The sequence below is a fragment of the Sturnus vulgaris genome, chromosome 27 (assembly GCF_052056855.1).
Source record: "Sturnus vulgaris isolate bStuVul1 chromosome 27, bStuVul1.hap1, whole genome shotgun sequence".
Classification (NCBI taxonomy): domain Eukaryota; kingdom Metazoa; phylum Chordata; class Aves; order Passeriformes; family Sturnidae; genus Sturnus; species Sturnus vulgaris.
Window position 1 is genome coordinate 1,964,265 of NC_142269.1, and position 19,332 is coordinate 1,983,596.

The 19,332-nt window shown below is 59.4% G+C and overlaps 2 protein-coding genes and 1 long non-coding RNA gene across 8 annotated transcripts; 1 reads left to right on the forward strand and 2 right to left on the reverse strand.

Moving 5' to 3' along the window:
* Window positions 1–1,672: 1,672 nt before the first annotated feature.
* Window positions 1,673–12,170, reverse strand: LOC106858282 (myosin light chain kinase, smooth muscle-like). Of its 5 annotated transcripts, none has more exons than XM_088179788.1 (11): window positions 12,132–12,170; window positions 5,177–5,256; window positions 4,641–4,809; window positions 4,198–4,288; window positions 3,874–4,077; window positions 3,426–3,643; window positions 2,960–3,083; window positions 2,729–2,881; window positions 2,450–2,570; window positions 2,287–2,377; window positions 1,673–1,993 (listed from the first exon to the last, which is right to left on the reverse strand). In XM_088179788.1, the coding sequence occupies exons 3-11, from the start codon at window positions 4,654–4,656 to the stop codon at window positions 1,875–1,877; spliced, it is 1,137 nt and encodes a 378-aa protein (XP_088035914.1). In that variant the 5' UTR covers window positions 4,657–4,809; window positions 5,177–5,256; window positions 12,132–12,170; the 3' UTR covers window positions 1,673–1,874. The 5 variants fall into 5 exon arrangements, with proteins under 5 accessions (XP_088035914.1, XP_088035911.1, XP_088035913.1 ...); XM_088179785.1 differs by having other exon boundaries at window positions 4,641–4,813; window positions 12,132–12,149; XM_088179787.1 differs by lacking the exon at window positions 12,132–12,170 and adding an exon at window positions 6,093–6,539.
* On the forward strand, window positions 8,145–11,019 carry LOC148221037 (uncharacterized). 2 transcript variants are annotated; one of them, XR_015808616.1, is made up of 2 exons: window positions 8,145–8,385; window positions 10,507–11,019. It is a non-coding gene; the product is annotated as an uncharacterized LOC148221037 (long non-coding RNA). The 2 variants fall into 2 exon arrangements; XR_015808617.1 differs by having other exon boundaries at window positions 10,582–11,019.
* Window positions 12,171–16,734: 4,564 nt separating the features above from the next.
* HEXIM1 (HEXIM P-TEFb complex subunit 1) lies at window positions 16,735–18,168 on the reverse strand. Its single transcript, XM_014884844.2, has one exon. The coding sequence runs from the start codon at window positions 17,962–17,964 to the stop codon at window positions 17,050–17,052; it is 915 nt and encodes a 304-aa protein (XP_014740330.1). The 5' UTR covers window positions 17,965–18,168; the 3' UTR covers window positions 16,735–17,049.
* Between the last annotated feature and the right edge of the window lie 1,164 nt (window positions 18,169–19,332).

Here is a 19,332-nt window from a genome sequence, read left to right on the forward strand (position 1 = left end):
ATCAGCAGATCCACACACAAGTTTACAAATAGAGTTCCTTCTTAAATGTCAGCCTCCATTTCCAACAAGAGATAAGGCCACCAAGCAGGGTATGTGACAATCTGCCACCCCCCAGTGCTCTCCTGCTTCCCGTGGTCAGATGCACCCATCAGCCATGGACATTGTAAACAGGAACAGGCTTTTGCCACAAAAATTCGAGTCAGGCTGGGTGCTGATAAAACCCTGGCAGCTGGGAGTCTGGCTCACAAGGAGGGGACAGGGAGGTGACACATCCCTCCCCATGAGCCCAAGAGAAGAGCCACAGTGCGCTCAGACAAGGGGTGCAGGCACTGGGGCTGCAGGATGCCAAATCCTGCTGTGGATCCTCCTGCTGTGATGGCCACCAGCTTCCAGAGGGTTCAGCAAACTGTGCAAGCCAGAATTGTCACCACTGCTCCAGCAGCAGCACCCAGGCTTGGTGTCCCTCTCAGTTGTGTCCTGAGAGTGGCTCCAGGCAGAGCCCTCAGACATGGCTCCCCTGTGGAGTGGGTGGATTCAGTTCTGTTTAATAAAAATAACAATTTCCTCCTCGCCCCTGCTCCAGGAAGAGGAGGAAGAAGGGTTGAAGCCGTGCATTATTTGGCACAGCTGGACCCTGGCACTGGGCACAGGTCTGGGCTGCTCCAACCAAGGCACCTCCAGGAGGCCTCTGGCACCAGCAGGTGCTGGAAGAGAGCAGCCCCCAGGGTTTTCATGGAATCACACAGTGGTTAATGCTGGAAGGAGCCTCTGGAAGGCATCTGGTTCACATTTCTGCTCCAGCAGGGGCACCAGGACTGTGCCTAGACAGATTTTTAATATCTGCAAGGATGAAGAGCACACAACGTCCCTGGGCAGGCTGTGACAGTACTCCATCAGCAGTAAAAAGTGTTTTCCTGAGGTTCAGATGGTGTTTCAGGTGGTGCCCAGGGACTCTGGGCGCTGCTGAGAGGAGCCTGGTTTCATTTTCCCTATTGATGTGAGCTGATGAGACACCTCTGAGCCTTCTCTTCCCTAAGCAATCCCAGCTCTCCCAGACATTCCTTGTGGGTGAGGGATTCCAGTTTTTCCCTCCTCCTTCACCAGCCTGTGTGTCCATGTCAGTGTTGTCACTCCTGCAGGAGTGGAGTCACTGAATTTGGGAATGATCCCTCCGTCCTCCTGCAGCCCAGGGTCCCATTCACCACCTTTTACAAGGGCACGCTGATGGTTCATGGTCACCCCAGTGCCCAGCAAGAACCCCAACCCAATCTCTGTCCCAGCTGGGTGTCTCCCAGCACATCCAGGCCTGAGGCTGTTCTTCCCCAGGGCTCCCAAATATTGAATTCTGCCTCCTTAGGCCAAGGCTGGAGGTCCCACAGCAGTTTCCAGCTCTACCCATGCCAGAGTTGGCCCAGAAATTGAGAGACCAGAGGCCTCAAGGCTCATCTTGGCCCATGTGAGGTCAGGACATAATGCAAACCCCCCTGATAAGGAAGGAATACACTTCTGAGCAAGGAATACCCGTGGCTGCTGTTTCACTCCTGGAGAGGACAAGGCTGGTGGCCCAGCTGGGCAAGAGCCTGATCCCAGCTCTCAAAGGGTGGGCACAGCTTGAGCAGCTCTTTCCTACCTCTCTCATAGAGTTTGGGGGAAACAGGAGCAGCACAGGGAGTGCAGAGATTGTCAGTGCTTTATTGGGGACAGGTGTCTGCATTCCTTGCAGGGACAGCAGCACAGGGACACCATGGGACCCCAGAACTCACCCACAGCAGGGCTCTGGGTGTGTCCCAGGCTGGCCAGGTCACTGTGGGAGCTGCTGGAGGCATCATCCCTGTCTCGAGGTGGTCCAGGATGGGGGTGACAGGCCCACACTGTCACTGCCCTGAGGCTGCAGTGCTCCCACCACCATCTTCCTCCTCCTGGTCTGTCAGCAGCTCCGAGGGGTTGGGACCTTGCTGGGGCAGAGCCCCCGAGGGCTGTTCCTTCTCCAAGCCTGCAGGAGATGGGCAGAGGGAATGGTGAGGAGCTGGCTGGATCCAACCTCTCCCCTGTGCTGGAGGTGCAGGAGGCATGTGGGGATCAGCTCTGGGACACACAGTGGGATGAGCCTGTCCAAGGCTGCACCAGAGACCACCCCACAGGGATGAGGATGGAGAGAACCTTGGAGCAGAAACGCCACTGTGGGGCCATGCCTGGGTGTTGAGTGGCACCCAAGGAGGAGCAAAAAGAGGAGGAGATGGCAAAACAGAGAGAACGGGGTAGGAATGGTGCCTCAGGGGCCATCACCTTCCTCATCCTGAGCCTCAGATGCCTTCCCCTCCAGGCTCTGGGACAGCAAGGTCATCCTCTTGAGAGCCAGCAGGGCTTTTCCTGTTTTCTGGGGGAAGAGAATGGGCACTGAGCCCTTCAGCCAGAGCCACCCCCATGTCCCCATCACCCCAGCAGGTACCTGCCACTTCCGACGTGCCAGGAACTGCCGGATCCTCTCCTTGGACAGCACCTTGGGGCTGCTGGGCTGGGGGTGCTGCAGCCAGGGGTGCAGCAGAGCCCCTACACTGGGGAGCCGCTGGCTGCAGCACACAGAGAGGGGGGGTCACAGGGGGGCTGCTCCACTCTCAGACCCTCATCTGCAATGTGCCCTCCACCAAACAGGCAGAGCTTCCCTCTGCCCACACCCTCAGTACTTCAAAACCCAGCTGAGCAGCCCACAGCCACACCCAGGCCCTACCGGGGGTCCTTCTGCAGCAGTTGGCTGATGAAGTCCTTGGCTTGCTGGGAGATCTCTGAGAAGGTCTCCTCCTCAAAGTCCCACTGAGCAGCTGTGACATTGCTCAGTGTCTCCATGTCAGTGTCCCCCTGGAAGGGTGACTCCCCACTCAGCCTGAGGAGGTGAGCCCACGGCATCAGTAACAGCTCAGCCCCCTCCAGCCCATCCTGCCCTGCCCAGGAAGGCACTCACAGGATGTAGCAGATGACACCAACACTCCACATGTCTGTGGAGAAGCTCACAGGCTCAAAGGCAACCACTTCTGGAGCCATGAATTCGGGGGTGCCATGCAAGACCTTCACAGGGGTGTCTGGAGCTGCAGAGAGGATGCAGGAGGCCAGCTGGGATCTCCCTAGGACAGGTGTCCCGCTGGGAGTGCCCTGGGACAGAGGGCACATCAACACACCCCGGGTAGATGAGCCCCTGTGCCCAGGTGGGGCTGCCATCCTCTAAGGCCTCCTTGGTGCTCTCCTGGAGCATCTCTGTGTGCCGAACACCCACAGGTGCCTCAGCAGCAGCACTGGGGACACACAGCTTTCCCCCAGAGCATCGTGTGCTTGTCAGGAAGGGCCCTGGTTTGGTGTCCCAGGGGCCAGATCCTGTCCCTGAGACAGTGACAGTCCCTGCCCTGGACATCCAGGAGCTCCTTTTTGCTCACCCAGCTTCCGTGCCAAGCCAAAGTCGATGATCTTGATCCAGTGGCTGCCAGGGCTGACACAGACAATGTTCTCGGGTTTGAGGTCAAGGTGGACAATGGCCTGGCCGTGCATGAACTGCAGCCCCTCCAGGATCTGCTGCACATACTGAGCACTGCTGGGCTCTGTGTGCTCGAAGTCGTCGTCCACGATGCGCTCAAAGAGCTCCCCCCCTGCCACGCTGGGGACAACGAGGTGCTGGGGACCCTTTGGGGTCTTACAGCCCCGAGGAAGGGAAGTCCCACCAGAGAACCCAGACTCAGGGCTCTGGGAGGACCTCACCACTCATACCTCCAGAGTTACCGGGTTCCCCATCCACAGCAAAGGGACCCGTCCCCACATCCAGTGCTCCCCCTGGCAGAGCCCAGCACTGCCCCACCACCCCCAAACCTCCTGACTACCCCCACTCACTACTCCATCACCATCACCAGCTCGGTGGGGCCCTGGAAGGCGTCGAGGCACTGCACGAGGCGTGGGTGATGCAGGAGGTTCATCAGCTCCACCTCGGCCCGAGCCGCCTGCTTCTCCTTCGCTGTGCGTGTCCGGAAATATTTCCCAGCCCGGATTTTGCTGGTGGCCTTTTCCTGCAGCCTGTAGACTGTCCCGAATTTCCCCCTGGTACAGAGGGAGGATGAGGATGGAGGAGCCACCACCACTCACCTGCATCCCACCAGGGCTGCTCATGGACAGCCTCGGGCCATCCCCAGGTGATGGGGACACGGGACCCTCACTTACTCCCCCAGCTTCTCCAGCTGTGTGTACAGATCTGAAACTTTGTCCTGGGTGTTGATGACCACATCACGGTGTTCAAAGGCCTCCTCAGCTCCTGGGGGATGGATTAAGGTGAGCCATGCAGGGATTCCTCGTGCTTTGAGGACCAGGGGCCTGTCTTCCCCTCTAGTGCTAATTTCTGTATCCCCCTGCTCCATCTGGGACCAAGCACCCTTCCCACACAAGTGTGGATGACACCTGGGGAGAACATGGGGACAGGAGCTCCTGGGGCAGCCCAGCACCCTGCGAGTCAGGTTTGGGGTGAAAGGTGCTTTTAGGATCAAAAATCCAAGAGAAATGGGGCCACGATGGGATGGAGATTGGTGCATAGGAGGGATGGACAAGGGTCACACCATTGCTGGGGTCCCCTGTGCCTCCCTGGGGACAGACCCAGGGCTCTGCTGTACCTTCTGCCTGGGACATGGTGGTGCCACCGGCTCCTCACAGGGTGCTGCACGGTCAGGACAGGCACTGAATGTGTCCCCCAGGCTCTGGCAGCTCCAAGCTGGGACAAGGGTGCTGGGGCAAGCAATGGCTGAGTCTCTGCTCCAGCTGCTCCCTGGGGCTCTGCAGCTTCTGCCTGCCACAGGAGACCATTGGCATTACTCCACAGGCACCCACACTCTCCATCCCCCTGAGGGGTCCCTCTTGGTGGGCCCAAAGAGACCAAGCCAGATTTTAAAGCAAGGCCCCTTTTTGGATGGGGACAACCCCTTTCCAGAAGCCCCTTAGGCTCCAAGCCGATGTTTTTCCCATGCACTATCTTACATCAGCCAGGAAATCCCCAGGAAAACCACACTTGTAGGGCAAAGGAGCTGTTTCCTTACACATCCCCTCCACACTCTGTCCCCAGAAAGGTTGGGAGGACAAACAATGATACCCAAGGGTGTCAGGCAACAGCACAACAGCACCCAAACCCCAACCCAAGAGTCACAGCACTGACCTGTTACTGTTCAGTCCCTCCTGTCCCAGGCCACCTGCAGGTCCCTGACCTTTCCCAGTCACTGCAGAGCCACCGGGGAGCTGGGGAGGGAGGGAAGGGGTGATGCTGGAGGTTGAGGACAACTGGGACCACGCATATGGGGATGTCTCAGGGTACAGCTGGGAGCATTCCTCCCACTCCGATGTTGGGAACAGCCCTGATTCTCCCCTCCCTTTCCTTCCCAGCAGAGCGCTTCCGGACTTGGGGGATAAACAACCCCAACTACTCAGGAGCTGTCGCCAGACCATGCCCCGTGTGGCACCATGCAGGGCTATAGCTCTGCAACACAGAGCTAAGGCAGAGAAACCGCAGGGTAGGGCGGCTGCAGAGACCCGACACACCTCATTACAGAGCAGAGATCCCCTACTCCTCCCTCTCAGCCCCTATACAGAATCTGGGGCCTCTCACGGGTTAAATCCGCAGCCAGCTCAGCCCCGGCCAACCCCCGCCTCCGTCCCACCCCATGGGTGGGTTCCTGCAGAGGGGTTGAACACCCACACCTGCCCCCCGTCCCTGCTCCACCTGTAGCCAATATCCCAGCGGCTGTCACTCGTCCCAACACAAGCCCCGGGCTTCGGCTTCAGGGAAAGGGGGGTGAAGGTGAATGAGGAGTTGCAAAACTCCTCCGGGCTTCCAAAGTAGGTGGTTTGGAGGAAAAATATGTTTCCCAGCTTTTATCCCCCAAAAGTAGGAGCGTGCAGCCGCTCTGGCGCTTGGTGCTGCCCTTGGCCCAGATTTAAAATGGGAACACCGAGATTTCCTCCCGGAGCTGATTCCAGACCCGAGGATCAGGCAGTGGCACCGCACAGGGACCCGAAATCCCTGGGGAGCCTGGTGGCACAGCAGCCGGGGCAGAGGGCTTGTCACCTGGGGTTACCTGTTGTCCGGAGCCAGGTCTCGGGGAGATTTGGGGCCGTGCCAGCGCCGCCAGACGCGTCCCAGTGCCGCTCCCAGGCTCGGCACAAAGTCCACGGCCTCTGGCAGGGCGTAGGGGACAAATGTCCCCAGGGTAGTGGCGGGGTCACCACGACCTTGCCGGCAGCGGGGCAGAGCTGGGGCAGGGCTGCCGTGGGCAGGGTCCCCCCGGCTCCCGGGGCTCAGGGATATGCGGATGCTCCGGGCCCGGCGGTGCCGCCAGCGCTCGGCTCGACCCCGCTGGGATATCGACTGCCGGGGACAGGATAGGACACGGGGGTGGCCTGGCTGGGCTCAGGCAGATGGAGCACGGCTGGATGCATCCCGCCCGCCCGGGAGCGACCATGAACAGCCTGCACCTGCGGCTCTGAGCCGCTCGGTCCCGCTCCGGGGCACGGTGAGGCGGTGCTGGGCAGCTCCCGGCGCACGGAGAGAGGAGACAGCCCAGGAATGTGAGGGATCCCGGCCGCCACTTGATGTCAGTGTTGGCCTGACGCTGGTCCCAATGACAGCAGGAAAAGGAGCAGAAAAAGGCCAGGAGGGACAAAGATTTGAGGTCTGGAGGATCTGTGGAAGGCTGGCAGCACCCACGTCCCTGCGGAATGTGCCGGGACCGAGCACTTGGCTGGAGGATGAATCCCTCGGGAGCCGCATTCCCTCTGGACGGAGCATCACATCCATGGGACATCAGCAGCAGGAAAAGCTGGCTGCTGGTGCAGAGATCGACAAGCAGATCAATCCATCCTTTGGGATTGTCTCGTTACCGACAGTACTTCATTTACCGGCCACTGACCCGGCCCTGTCCCACACCTTTGCTTTCGGATTTGGGAAGGTGGCCAATCCAAAATATCCACCATGGACACCCTCTCCTCGTACCTTATAAAATTAATTCATTAATCTAATTAATTAATTAATCATGAGTATTCGCACCCAGGCAGCTATGTATTCCTGCTTTGGGAATCAAGTTGTCCCCATCTGCCTGGGGGATCTTCCAGCACGGCCGGGATGGGATTCCCAGGTGACTCCCCCAATCCCAAACCCTCTTGTGCTGCCCAGGGGGTGCCCACCAGACCCCCGTTGTTCACCCCGAGCACCCGCGCAGGCCCCCCCCCCCCCCCCCCCATTTTGGGCTGAGTCAGGACCTTCTGTGCAGATTCAGCTGCCTCTGCTTTCTTGTAGGTCCTAAAATAAACGGTGTCACTGCAGGGCTCAGCTGCAGACCTTGGTGCTGGGACAGGGGTACAGGGTCACGTCATGGGTCCTGGGTGTCTCTTGTCCTTGAACCTTTGTGCCTGAGGGAAAGGCTCGAAGACCTCAGGGGGACACAGTCCCTGCTCGCTGTTATTCCAGGGGATACGGCCCCTGTTCCCATCACTCAGGGGGGACACGGTTCCTGCTCCCCATTTCCCCGGGAAGGAAGACTCAGCACATGTGCCAGCCGTGTGTGGGGACATAGGTGACATAGGGACATGGAGAGCACTGAGGACTTGGGAGGCACAGGGAACATTAGGGCACACGAAGGACATGTGGACAGGGGACACCATGGACATGGGGACACAGGAGGGTGCTCAGAGGCCTTGGGGGGACCAGGGGAACATGAAGGGGACACAGGAAGGCAGCGGACACTGGGGATGGGGGAGACATAGGAGCCACAAGGGCACACAGGGCCCACAGAGGTCATGGAGCAGATCGGGGGATGTAGAAGTCATGCGGGGGACAGGGGACATCGGAGGAACACGGGGCAGAGGGAACATGGTGGGGCACGGGAGGATTCCAGAGACAGAGGGACACCAGGGATGAAAGCACAGGGGACCTGGGCAGGTCTGGGGACACAGAGGCAGAGAGAGGGACATGGGAGGGGCGGAGGGGACATCTGGGGGACACGGGGGGGCGGGGCCAATGGGGGTGCCGCTCGTGGGCGGGGCCGGCAGCGCACGCGCTGGGGGCGGGGCCACGGCAGGGGTGGGGACGTTCGAAGCGATACTTCCTTGTTGGGCGTGGCCATAGCCTTATATGGAGCGGTGGGCGGGGCCAGGCGGGGCACGCGTGTCTGGCTCTGGCGCCCCGCAGCGCTCGAGGGCGGGGGAGCGGCCGGGAACTGGGAGCACTGGGAGCACTGGGAGCACTGGGAGACGGGTGTGGACAGCTGGGTGCGCTGGGAACTCGGCGCTGGGAGCGCTGGAAGATGGATGCTGGAGTTGGGAGCACTGGGAGCTGGGCGCTGAAAGCACTGGGAGATGGGTGTGGAGAGCTGGGTGAGCTGGGAGCGCTGGAAGATGGATGCTGGGAGCACTGGAAGCACTGGGATATGGGTGTGGAGAGCTGGGTGACCTGGGAGCGCTGGAAGATGGATGCTGGGAGCACTGGAAGCACTGGGATATGGGTGTGGAGAGAGCCGGGAGATGGAAGTAGTGGCTGATGCATGCTGGGAGTGCTGGGAACAGTGAGATCCGGGGCGTGGGGAGTTGGAGGTGCTGGGATGCTGAGACATGGAATGCTGGGTGATGGATGCAGGATGCCGGGAGCTGGAGATCTGGGATATGGGTGCTGGGAGCTCAGTGATGGGGAGCTGGGTGCAGGGCACTGGGAGGTGGGAGTTGGGATGGTAGGTGCTGGTAGCTGAGTCCTGGTTGCTGAGTGCTGAGTGCTGGGGTCAAACCCAATTCTCCAGGATCAGGGTTGGCAAACATCCATTGCCCCAAAATGATTCCTGAAAGTGTGGAAAGGGTTGTGGCAGCCTGGCTTTGGCATGCCATGAGGGGTGGGAGGACCCAGAGGTGGCAGTCGGGGCTGGTCATGCTCAGCCAGACATGCCAGGGTGTAGAGGAGCTAAAATACGGCTGGAAAAGACCCAAATACATGGAAAATAAATCAGTCTGTATCTCTGGCACCAGCTCGGGAATCAGCCTGTCCCTGTGTGGGATTGGCTAATCCAGCTCCTCCAGGCAGCCTCAGGATCTTGGAGCCGTTCCTCCAGCCCTGGGAAGGTGCAGCAAGCCAGGGACAGGACTGACAGTGCATCTATGGCCAGGAAGCGCCCTGGGGAGTGGGATTGCCTCTAGGCCCTGACAACCCCACGGGGTGACAAATAATGGCCCCTGGGACCTCAGAGAGCCTCACCATGGCTAAAGGCACCACAGGGCAGTGACGAAGGGGCTGGAGCTGGGCTCAGAGATAAGTCCAACACCCGGAGGTATAGTGGTTATCAGCACCCCAGGCTGCTCCTGGCTCCTCCAAAACCCTCTGTGCTCCCCTTGTGCTCTGCTTTGGGTAGCAGCAGGCAGGGAAGGACAGGGACAGGCAGGAAAGGACAGGGAGAGGCAGAGGATCCCATGATTAAGGAGGCTATCATAAGGCTCTGTCCCTCTGACAGCACAAAATCTCAGGAAATGGGACACACTGGGAGTCAAACCTGCACTAGCTGGAGACTGATGTGGCCTTGAGTGCTAATGTCACAGTTCCTGATACAGAAATCCCCCAAAAATGGGTGTTTTCTAGCTGGTAGGGATGGGTCAGCAAAGGGAGAACATCTGACAGCTCAGGGGGTGCCAGGAACAACAGCCATGTCCCAGGATCATCCCAGAGCACACGGCTCTGCCTCCCTGCTGTCTCCTGGGAAGATCCCAACAGACTGGGGTGGGAGAAAGGGACAAACCCTCTGGAGGGGCTGTGCCAGGGCCAATACCCTCATCCTGGGCCTCTGGGAACAGGAACAGTCCGCAGGGGCCGGGGCACCTGGTCCTATGCCAAGGTGATGCCTGAAATCCCCTTTTTGGGATGCGGCACCAATGTCACCAGTGCCCCAAGCTCTGCAAAAAGGGTTCTGTCCCCCATGCTGCTGGTCATACTGGGACAGTCCAGGGGGAAGTGGATTTGTCCCCTTCCTTTCCTCCCCACCCAATTTGCAAGATTTGGCTCATTTTACACTCCCCATCCCTTTTCCCACTAAGGAACAGCCAGGCCATATTCAACACCAACCCTCTGTCTGGAAAACATTTGGTACAATTAACCCCCACTGATTAAAATCACATAACGGGGAGGAGAATTTATGATTGGGGATTTACCGGCCCAGGAAAAAACCCAGCAACAACACAAAAAACCCCCACAACAAAAAAAACCAACCCCAACAAACCTCTTTTGTCTTTTCATAACATCAGAACTTAATTCCAAATGCTTCAAATGGCTGCTCAGGCTCATTCCCTGACCTGTTTTTCCCAGACATCACACAGGGACAGGGCCTGAGCCCATCCTGCTCCAGATAATGAAAGTTCATTATCTGACCAGCTTTGAAGAGAGAAACTTTTTAGATTTGTAGTGAGGGTTTTTTCGCTTTGGATTTTTTTGACTTTTTTTTCTTGTCTTGGGTTGCAATGCAGGATGTGACCAGAGGTGTGTGTTCTATCACCATCTGTTAAAATCCAGAGGGGCAGTGTTCTTTATCTTTTCCACAGCCCATCCTCCCTCCAGGAGATCTCTCCTGTTAATGGGCCATGCAGTCCCAGGGCATGACTGATTAAATTCCATCATCCCATTGGGAGATGCTCCAGCCAGGGGCAGGAGCCAAGCCTTTCCTACCTAGATAAAATCTGAGATTTTGAACACCAAGTCAGGCTTTTTCCACTGGATTCCAGAGGAAAACCAGACCTTTCCACATCATCACTGGAGCTTTGGAGGAAAACTGCACCCTTCTACAGGAGCCCTGCTCCAGCAGAACCACATCTGTCACTGCAGGAGGATGCAGCCACCATGGAATGGGACTGCACCAACCCCTGACTGACTGACAGGGGTCAGCTTGGATTCTGACTGTCAGTGTTTTTGGGTTTGTTCTCTGTAATACTTTATTTCTATTTTAATTTCCCTAGTAAAGAACTGTTATTCCTATTCCCATATCTTTGCCTGAGAGCCCCCTTAATTTCAAAATTATAATAATTAGTAGGGAGGGGGTTTACATTCTCCATTTTAAAAAAGAGGCTCCTGCCTTTCTTGGCAGACACCTGTCTTTCAAACCAAGACATTTCTTTTATTTGCAAAATGTATTGCTTATTTTTTGCCTTTTACATGTCCTGATTCCCCTAGGACATTATTCGCTTAAAATTCCTGCTGACTGAACCCCTGTCCACACCCCACAGGGCTCAGCCAGCAAGAAGTGTTACCAGTGGGGAAAAATCCCCGTGAAACCATTGGGAAAGCTCATGGACTTTGCCCTTTGGGTCACTCCTCTCCTTGAGATCTGAGATAGAGCCCAGATAACCCCGGGAGGAGCCCTTGGCAGAGCTGGAATTGGGCAGACGGGTGATTTGGGGACAGAACTGTCACCTGCTGAGAACACTGAGCTCCCACCGTGCTGAGGGGACACGTGTCTGCTAATTGTGATCTATCTAATTATGATCTTTGCGTGCCAGTTGTGATCCTGATCTCTCTGCTGCTGCCCGGGACCGGTTCTGGAGAAGGACAGAAGCATTAGGGAGTTAAAGACGGCTGAAAAGAAAGCCTGACCTAAAGTCAGACACCTTCATCTGGGGCCGAGCACCCCGCTTAGGCGCTGGGGTCACCTCCTCAATCCAGGCCCCCTCCCTGGAGCATTCTCCGGCCCAGGTCACGCAGCCTGAGCAAGGCCTCGGCCCCTTGGGCCGCCCCTGCCGAGCAGCCCTCAGGGCCGGCTTTCGGTGTCGCCATCCCGGCCAAAACTCTCCTCCCGGAGCTCTACACGCCCTGCCCGCCCCGCCGAGAGACTATGGGGACTCCGGGCCCCACAATGCCCCCCTGGTCACATCGGGGCCTGCGGGAGGCCTCGGTATGGGCTGCCCCGCCCCCGCGGCAGGACCCGGCCCAGCCGCGCCGGGGCCTGGCCCGTTTCCTCCGCCCACCGCCGTGACACAGCGCCCGCCACGTGGGGCCGCGGGGGGTCCTGGAGCGGCGAGTCCGCAACCGCCCCGGCCGCACCACCGCAATGTGTGGGTGGACTACAACTCCCACAATGCCTCGCAGCGGATATACGTACGGCCTTTTCCTCTGCGATTCGCGTTTCTACTGGCTCCGCAGAGCCGTCACGCATCGGTACGGCGGCTTCTGATTGGCGGGAGGGCGGCGGAGCCGGGACGGCGGCTATGGCGGCCGGGCGGGCGGAGCGGGAGCGGTGCCGCCGTCGCCATTTTGTGTGTGAGGGGCCGGGCCAGGCCGGGCCCACTCCCGTCGCGGAGCCGGCCGGGGCTCTGTCCCGTGGAGCGCGGGGCCCCCAGCCGGCCCTAACGGGGGAGCGGTGCCGCGGCGCCACCGGCCGCTCCCCCGTCAGTGCTCCAGGAGCGGAGCTAAGCGCTGCCAGGCGCCTCATGGAGTCGCGCGGCCTCCCCGGGGCCTGAGCCGGTGGGGCGGAGGAGCCCGGACCGGCCCGGAGGGCGCCGGCTGCATCTGCGTTACTGGGCGGGGGCTGGGGCTGTTTTTCTATCAAAATTAGCGTTAAACGGTATTTTAACGTCTCTCGACAGTCGCAGCCCAATTTCGAGCGGGGCCGACCCCGATGAAGAGAACGGAGGGGACGAACAGCGCAGTTTTAATGGGAATTGGGGCTGGGAAGCACGTCTGGAAGGCTGGATCTGCCGGTGTCCTGTCCCGCAACTCCCTCACACACCGCGTTTTGGGTGGGGGGAAATAATCCCTGACATTTAATCCTTTGTTTCACACATTTCAGCCAAACCCCTCGGGTTCCCGGAGGGATCCTGGCCGGATCCAGTGGATCTCAGCTAACATGGCCTCCCCGCCGGGGAGCTCGGATATTCAAAAACAAAAGCGTTTGGCTGTTGCCAGGGCCCGGGGGAACTTCTCGGGCGGTAACAAACCCGAGCGATCCCGGGCTCGCAGGGAGCAATGCTCCTCCGGGGCTGGGGAAGCACCTGCGGCGTTGCTTTCCCCGTGCAAATTCAAACCCCGTCTTTTTAAAAACTAAAAATGGCATTTTTTTGGAAGTGTTCAGCGCTAGGGAGGAATTGAGCTGGCGCAGCCTCCCCACGGCTCCTCAGTGGAACTCCAGCTCCCAGCCCCGTTCTTTCCTCGGCAAAGGCCGATAACACCAGCTCATCCCCTGGTATTTGTGGGGTTGGGTTTAAGTTTAAAACAGGGAGATTTGGGAGGCTTCTGCTCTAAGTGCGGATTGTGCTGTCAGACGTGGGTCAGCCATTTAAAACCAGATTATTTGACATTTAGGCACTTGGTAGGGTATATTTTTTTTTAATTATATTTGTTGTTATGACTCTGCAGATGTTGCTTTTGCAGGTCCTGAATTCCAAAGCTTCATATGGAAAGGTGATGGCTGCCCCAGCCCTTGAAGTGTTCAAGGCCAGGTTGGACACAGCTTGGAGCAACCTGGGTCAGTGTCCTGTGCATGGACAGGTGTCCCTGGAGCAGAACTGGTGTTTAAGGTTCCTCAAACCAAATCCATTCTGTAATTCCATGATATTTTTATATCCCAGCTGCATTTCCAGGGCTGGGAGGTTTATAGTGTGTGTGTCTTCTAATGCTTGTGACAGCTGAAAATGCAATTTCAAGCTAATTTTGTCAAACTAATGAGGGTCACACTTGGTTTGAGTTGTGAGTTTTGTACCTGCCCAGGTGTTGCAGGGTTTGTGGGGAGCAGAAGGAGAGCAATCCTGAGGGGCTGGAGCTGCCAGCCAGGGTTTGCTCTGTTTCAGTTGCACCAAGGGCTGCAGGTTTTTGGTGGTGGCCCCACTGGCTGCAGGTTCTCCTCTTGTTTCACCAAAATGCCACTTGTGTGACCTGAAAATTCCCAGCAGCTTTATGAAACTGGGAAGGTGAAGCCAGCAAAGGGGAGTGCAGTTAGTGCAGGTGAAGTGGCACAGCAGGCACAGGGGGGCTGCCAGAGCTGTGGCCCTGGGTATAACCCTGGCATGGGATCAGGGAGCCACCTGGATTTACTGGGCTCAGGCCTGGAGTGCCACGGAAGGAGCACTGGGAGCAGCTCCAAGGGGCTGCTGTGTCCCAGGGCAGGATTTGGGGCTCACCTCACCCCAAGGCTGTGGCGTTAACAGACACCACTTCTTGGATTTGCAGTGTTTCCAGGGAGCTGCTCTGTCCCTGCGTTGTTCTGTCCAAGGGGAAAGGCTCTTCCCACACATGGGATGGAGCAGTCTCCAATTTTTGTGTTGGTGTTGTAATTTCTGCTTCTTCATAGAGCAGAATTTCAGCCCTTTCCTCCCCTTGGAAGGGGAGGAGCTGGGAAAGCCCTTTGCTAGAGGGTCTCCCAATGCTCTGCGTTTCCAAGTGCCCTAAATCCAGTGTTGGTGTTGCCCTCCCACACCATGGAGCCCTGGGGACGTGATTCCTGCCTGGCTTGGTGGAATCCCTATCCAGAGAATCACGGAATGGTTTGGGTGGGAAGAGACCCTAAAGCCCATCTTATTCCACCCCCTGCCATGGCAGCAACACCAGGTGCTTGTGCTCCAGGTTGCTCCAAGCCCCATCCAGCCTGGCCTTGGACACTTCCAAGGATCCAGGGACAGTCACAGCTGCTCTGGGAACCTGTGCCAGGGCCTCGCCACCATGGCAGAGGTTGGCACTGGATGGTCTTTAAGGTCACGTCCAACCCAAACCATTCCATGATGGCAAGCTCTGGGTTCCATGCTGAGCTGTGCCAGGCTGATCCCTGCTGCTGTGGGCTCTGTGCTCACACAGGTGAGCTCCAGTCAGCGCCTCTGCTCTGAACCAGCTCCAGAGCTTGTGGGAAGGCTTGAGATGGAGAGCTCTCCCCCCGGCCAGGGAGGAGCATGGACGAGCTCCCTGTCCATTACTGATCCACTCGGAGGTTTCAAAGGTCCCTGACTGTCACTGGTCTGTGTCTGCAGGAGATTTGGGCACAGGAGCTGCAATGAGCCCTTGGGATCAGGATAACCTGGTTCCTAGGAAAGTCCTTAAAACAGAATGGAATAAAGCAGGAGAAGTTGGTGGGGGCAGAGCAGGTTGGAGAGTTGGTCATTATGGTCCTTTTAGCTAGTTTGTTTGGTTAGGGTTTTTTTAAGTTGTATTTTTTAAAGCATTTGCAGAGAAAACATTTATTCCAGGGACTTGAACCTGATGGGTGTGGGGTAAGTGGATGAGGGCAAAACCTGGCTGAGAATATCACCTTGGATCAAGGTTTTCCCACGAACCAGGTGCCAGCAGCTGCGTTTCACAGAGCTGAGACCGTGAGGGACCCCCGTCGGTGCCATCGGACACGCGTCCTGCCCTGAGAGAAAACGCTTCTTCTAGGAATCAGGGAGAGGGAATCTCGAGGCAGGGAAATAAACGGCGGGGAAGCAGCGCCCGGGCCGGAGGAGGACGCGGGGCTCGGCCCCATCCCGGCCCGCAGGATCCCGCAGGATCATCGTCCCCCCTCCCCCGGCGCTGCGGTGATGTCATGGCACAGGGAAGGAGCCGCTGGCTCCCGGACTATTGAGCAAGTGGCCCTGGCTCGTTTCCTTCCCCCCGCCGGTGCCCCAGAGCTGGGGGGGGACGGACGACGACAAAATCGGTGTGATTCCCCCCCTCCAGCGGCCCCCTCGGCCGCTTCAACCCCCGATTTTACACCACCCTACCAGCGCTGGTAGCGCTGGGGACGTCCCTGTCCTCTCCCCCCATCGCCCTAAACTCTCTGTTCGCTGGTAAAGGCTGGTTTTCCCCCGTGGAGCGGCAGGGGTTTGGCCAGGCTGGGGTTAAACCTGGTGGGACATTTCCAGCCCCTCGGCGCTACCGCTTTACCCCCGATCTGGTCCCACCGCACCTGCGCTGGGACAGCCCTGTCCCCACTCCCCTCCCCTCCCCCGAGCCCTCCGGTTTAGTGTAAAAGCCCCATTGCCCCCATTGCTGCGGGCAGCTGCCCAGGCCCATCCCGGCTCCCTGCCTTAATCCCATCTCCTGCCTCGCCAGGTACAGCTTTCATCACCTCCAATTCCGATCCCGACTTCTGCCAGCACCTCGGCCCCAGCCAGAGCAGCCTCCTTCCCTCCCCTGCTTCACCCCTTCATGGACCTGTTTGCCCCCCAGAAAAGCGTCAGGCGCTCGGAGCTTTTCCTGCTTTTCCCTCCTCCTCCCCCTCTCAGGTGCAGCAGGAGGGAGGTTGAGCCATCGCCTTTCCCTGCTCCCTCGTCAGCCATTTCAGAGGCCAAGTGCTGACTACCAAAACTTTTCCTTGGGCTGCTCCAAAACTTTAAGGATTTTCCTCTCACTTGTAGCTTGAAGTCGATTTTTAAGGCAGTTTTCTGCCCAGATTTCAGTTAATGACCTGGATTCCTACAGAGCTGCGGGGAAACAAGAGTCAAGTTTAAGTGAGCCTTAGGCAAACAGACAGACTTGAGGCTACTCCTACCTCAGTGAGGTGCCCCTCTCTGTCCATCATACACCATTTTACCCCTTTTCCAGGTACTTTTAACTATTTCAGCTCATTAGGCAAAATTAAAATTGAAAACAAATGGGGGAAAATAATAACAAAAAGGGTTAAACGGGGAATTACAACTAAGTTTAATCAAACAACAGTTAAAACACGATGAAAATAATCCAGGATGTATTCCCTGGTGGAATGCCATTCTGATTATTTTCGAGAAATCACACCAAAACTATTACAGTTACAAGTAATTAAATTTATTAGACCTCTATATTTTTATAGTCAGTTTTGGCCAATTTACAGCTTTCCTGGGGATTTTTTTTCTTTTTTTTTTTTTGGTTTAGACACAAAAAAAATAAAACCATAAGCCAGATATCACCAATACATCAACCCCCCCCCTCGCCCCGTCACAGCCACCTAAAAAAGGGGGAGCCCTCGGCCCCTCCAGCTGCAGTTTAACCCATAAAAAGGGTCCGCGGCGACTCTGTACAAGGACCGAATGTTCCACCCAACACTGTAAAAACCCCCCCCCGCGCCCCCCTGTCCAGTGTCACTCCCCCGGCTTGCAGGGGCCCTTTTCCTGCCGGGGCAGCTCCTGCTCCCGCAGCAGCCGCAGGTTCTCAGCGCGCAGCCTGTCCACCTCCCGCTCCAGCGCCTGCACCCGCGCCGAGTCCGCCGCCTCCCCCCCGGCTTTTTTGCTCTCCATCCTCAGCCGGTTGTTCTCCTCCTCCATGCGCGACAGGCACTTCTCCAGCTCCAGGTACTCCTTCACCAGCTCCTGCTTGCTCATGTTCTGCAGGCTCTCCACATGGTACCGCTCGTACGTCTCCGAGAAGTCCCTCTGCAGAAACTCGCTGCCGTCTCCCCCCATCCCATCGCTGCCCCCGTCCTCATCCGCCGCGTCGTCCAGGAAATCCTCCTCACTCGTGTCGTCCGACTTGGCGGCCGCTCGCCGCGGGTACAGCCCGGTTTTCAGGTCGGGCTCCTCCTGGTCATGGTCCTCCATGAGGAACTGCGTGGTGTTGTAGGGAGCCACCGGCTGCCCCTTTGCGAACATCTCCGCCCGCAGCCGGGAGGCGCGGAGGCTCTGCCGCTCGTCGAACTGCTGCTTCTCCTCCCAGCTCAGCTTCGAGTACGGCTTCCAACGCCGCTTCTTCTTCGACGGCCGCCGACGGTGCTTCTTCTTCACCGGCCACTCCTCGGTGCGTCCCACGGCCCGGTACCGCGGGCCCAGGCCGGGACGCCCCGCTCCACCCGCCGGCGGCCGCCCCTCGGCGCCGCCCGCCGCCGCCTCCGCCCCGGGGGGCGGCAGCCGCCCGGCATCGCCGTCCTCCGCCGGCGCCTCTCCGCGCTCGGGCTGCGGCTCGGGCTCAGACTGAGGCTCTGGCCGCGCCTCGGGCTCGGAGCGACACTCCGGTTCGCACTGGGGCTCCGGCCCCGGTTCAGCGGGCGCCGCGTCGGCCATAGCGCTGCGCTCGGCTACGCTCGCTGACGGGCGCTACCGGCGCCGCATGGGGCCGGCTCCGCTCAGGCCGACCGAGACATGGCCCGGGGGAGGTTTAACGCCGCCGGGCCCGCCTCCTCGCGCGCACTGCACGCGCCGCCGCCGCCGCTCCCGCCGCAACCCCACCCCACGCCCCAACCCGCGCCCGCCGCCGCCCGCTCCCGACTGCCTCTCTTCGGCCGCCGCCGCCCCCTTTATACCCGCGCGCGCCCCGCCCCTCCCCGCGCAGGCGCCCTGTGCGCCCCGCCCCGCCGCGCGTCGGGCCCCGCCTCCGCCGCGCGCCCCGCGCCGCCGCCACGGCCCCGCGCGCGCGGGCGGTGCCGCCTCGCGGCCAATCAGCGGGCGCGGGGGGCGGGCCTGCCCGTCGAGACACGCCCCTGGCCGTTGCAGGGACTAACCACCATTGGTCAGCATGGACGCCAGTCGTGCGCGACGCCACCAATCGCGAGGGGGCGAGGGCGGGACCGGGCTGTACCACACGGTGGGGGAGTCGCCGTACGCGGGGCCGCGCGCGCCCTGCGACCTTCAGGCCCGTGCCGAGGGCAGCGCGCGCGCTCCCCCCTGCGGCGGGGCTGTGGCACGGTCCGAAAAGAGTCCCCGCGCGGCGGAGGCGCCGCCAGCGGTGCTAAGGCCCGGGGACCCGGGCGGGTATACAGGGCCAGGCCGGGCCGGGCCGGGCTCGGCTCGGCTCGGCTCGGGGGGCCGGGAGGAGCTCCAGGGCCGGACCGGGGGGAAGGGGGGGAGCGGAAGGATCCCAGCGCCGTGCGAATGCGGCGGGGCTGCAATTGGCGGAGGGAGATGTAAACAAACCAGAGCGGAAAGAAGTCCTTTCTTAAAGGCGCCGCGTGCCTTTTTGCAGGGGCGGTGCGGAGCTGCGCTACCGAAGTTCGGGGGGGTGCGGGGGGGAGGGAGAAGGGGGGGGATGGGAATGGGGAGGTCCCGGGCCTTGCGCTGGTCCCAGTACTGGTTCCATTCCTGATCCTGCCACCCCCACCCGCGGTGGCGATGTCGCCCTCGGGCCCCACTTTCGGGAGCAGGGGGGGCCCGCGGCCTTGAGGGGTCCGGAGGGGTTTGGGGGGCCCAGTTGAGGGACACACGTCATAGGGACACACGGCTGGGGGGAGCCATGGACGGGCCGGGGGGCGGCCCTGGGGGGTGCTATTGGGGCTCCTTGTCTGAGGGGGAAACAGGACAGGGGGGCCCCTGTGGGACCCACGCCCCGGAGCCTCACGGCCGGGCGGGGCACAGCCAGCAGAATGGGGGGATCTGTGTCACTGCTGTGTCACCAGCGGGGGGAACCTGCCCTACCCAGCCCTCACACCGGCAGGG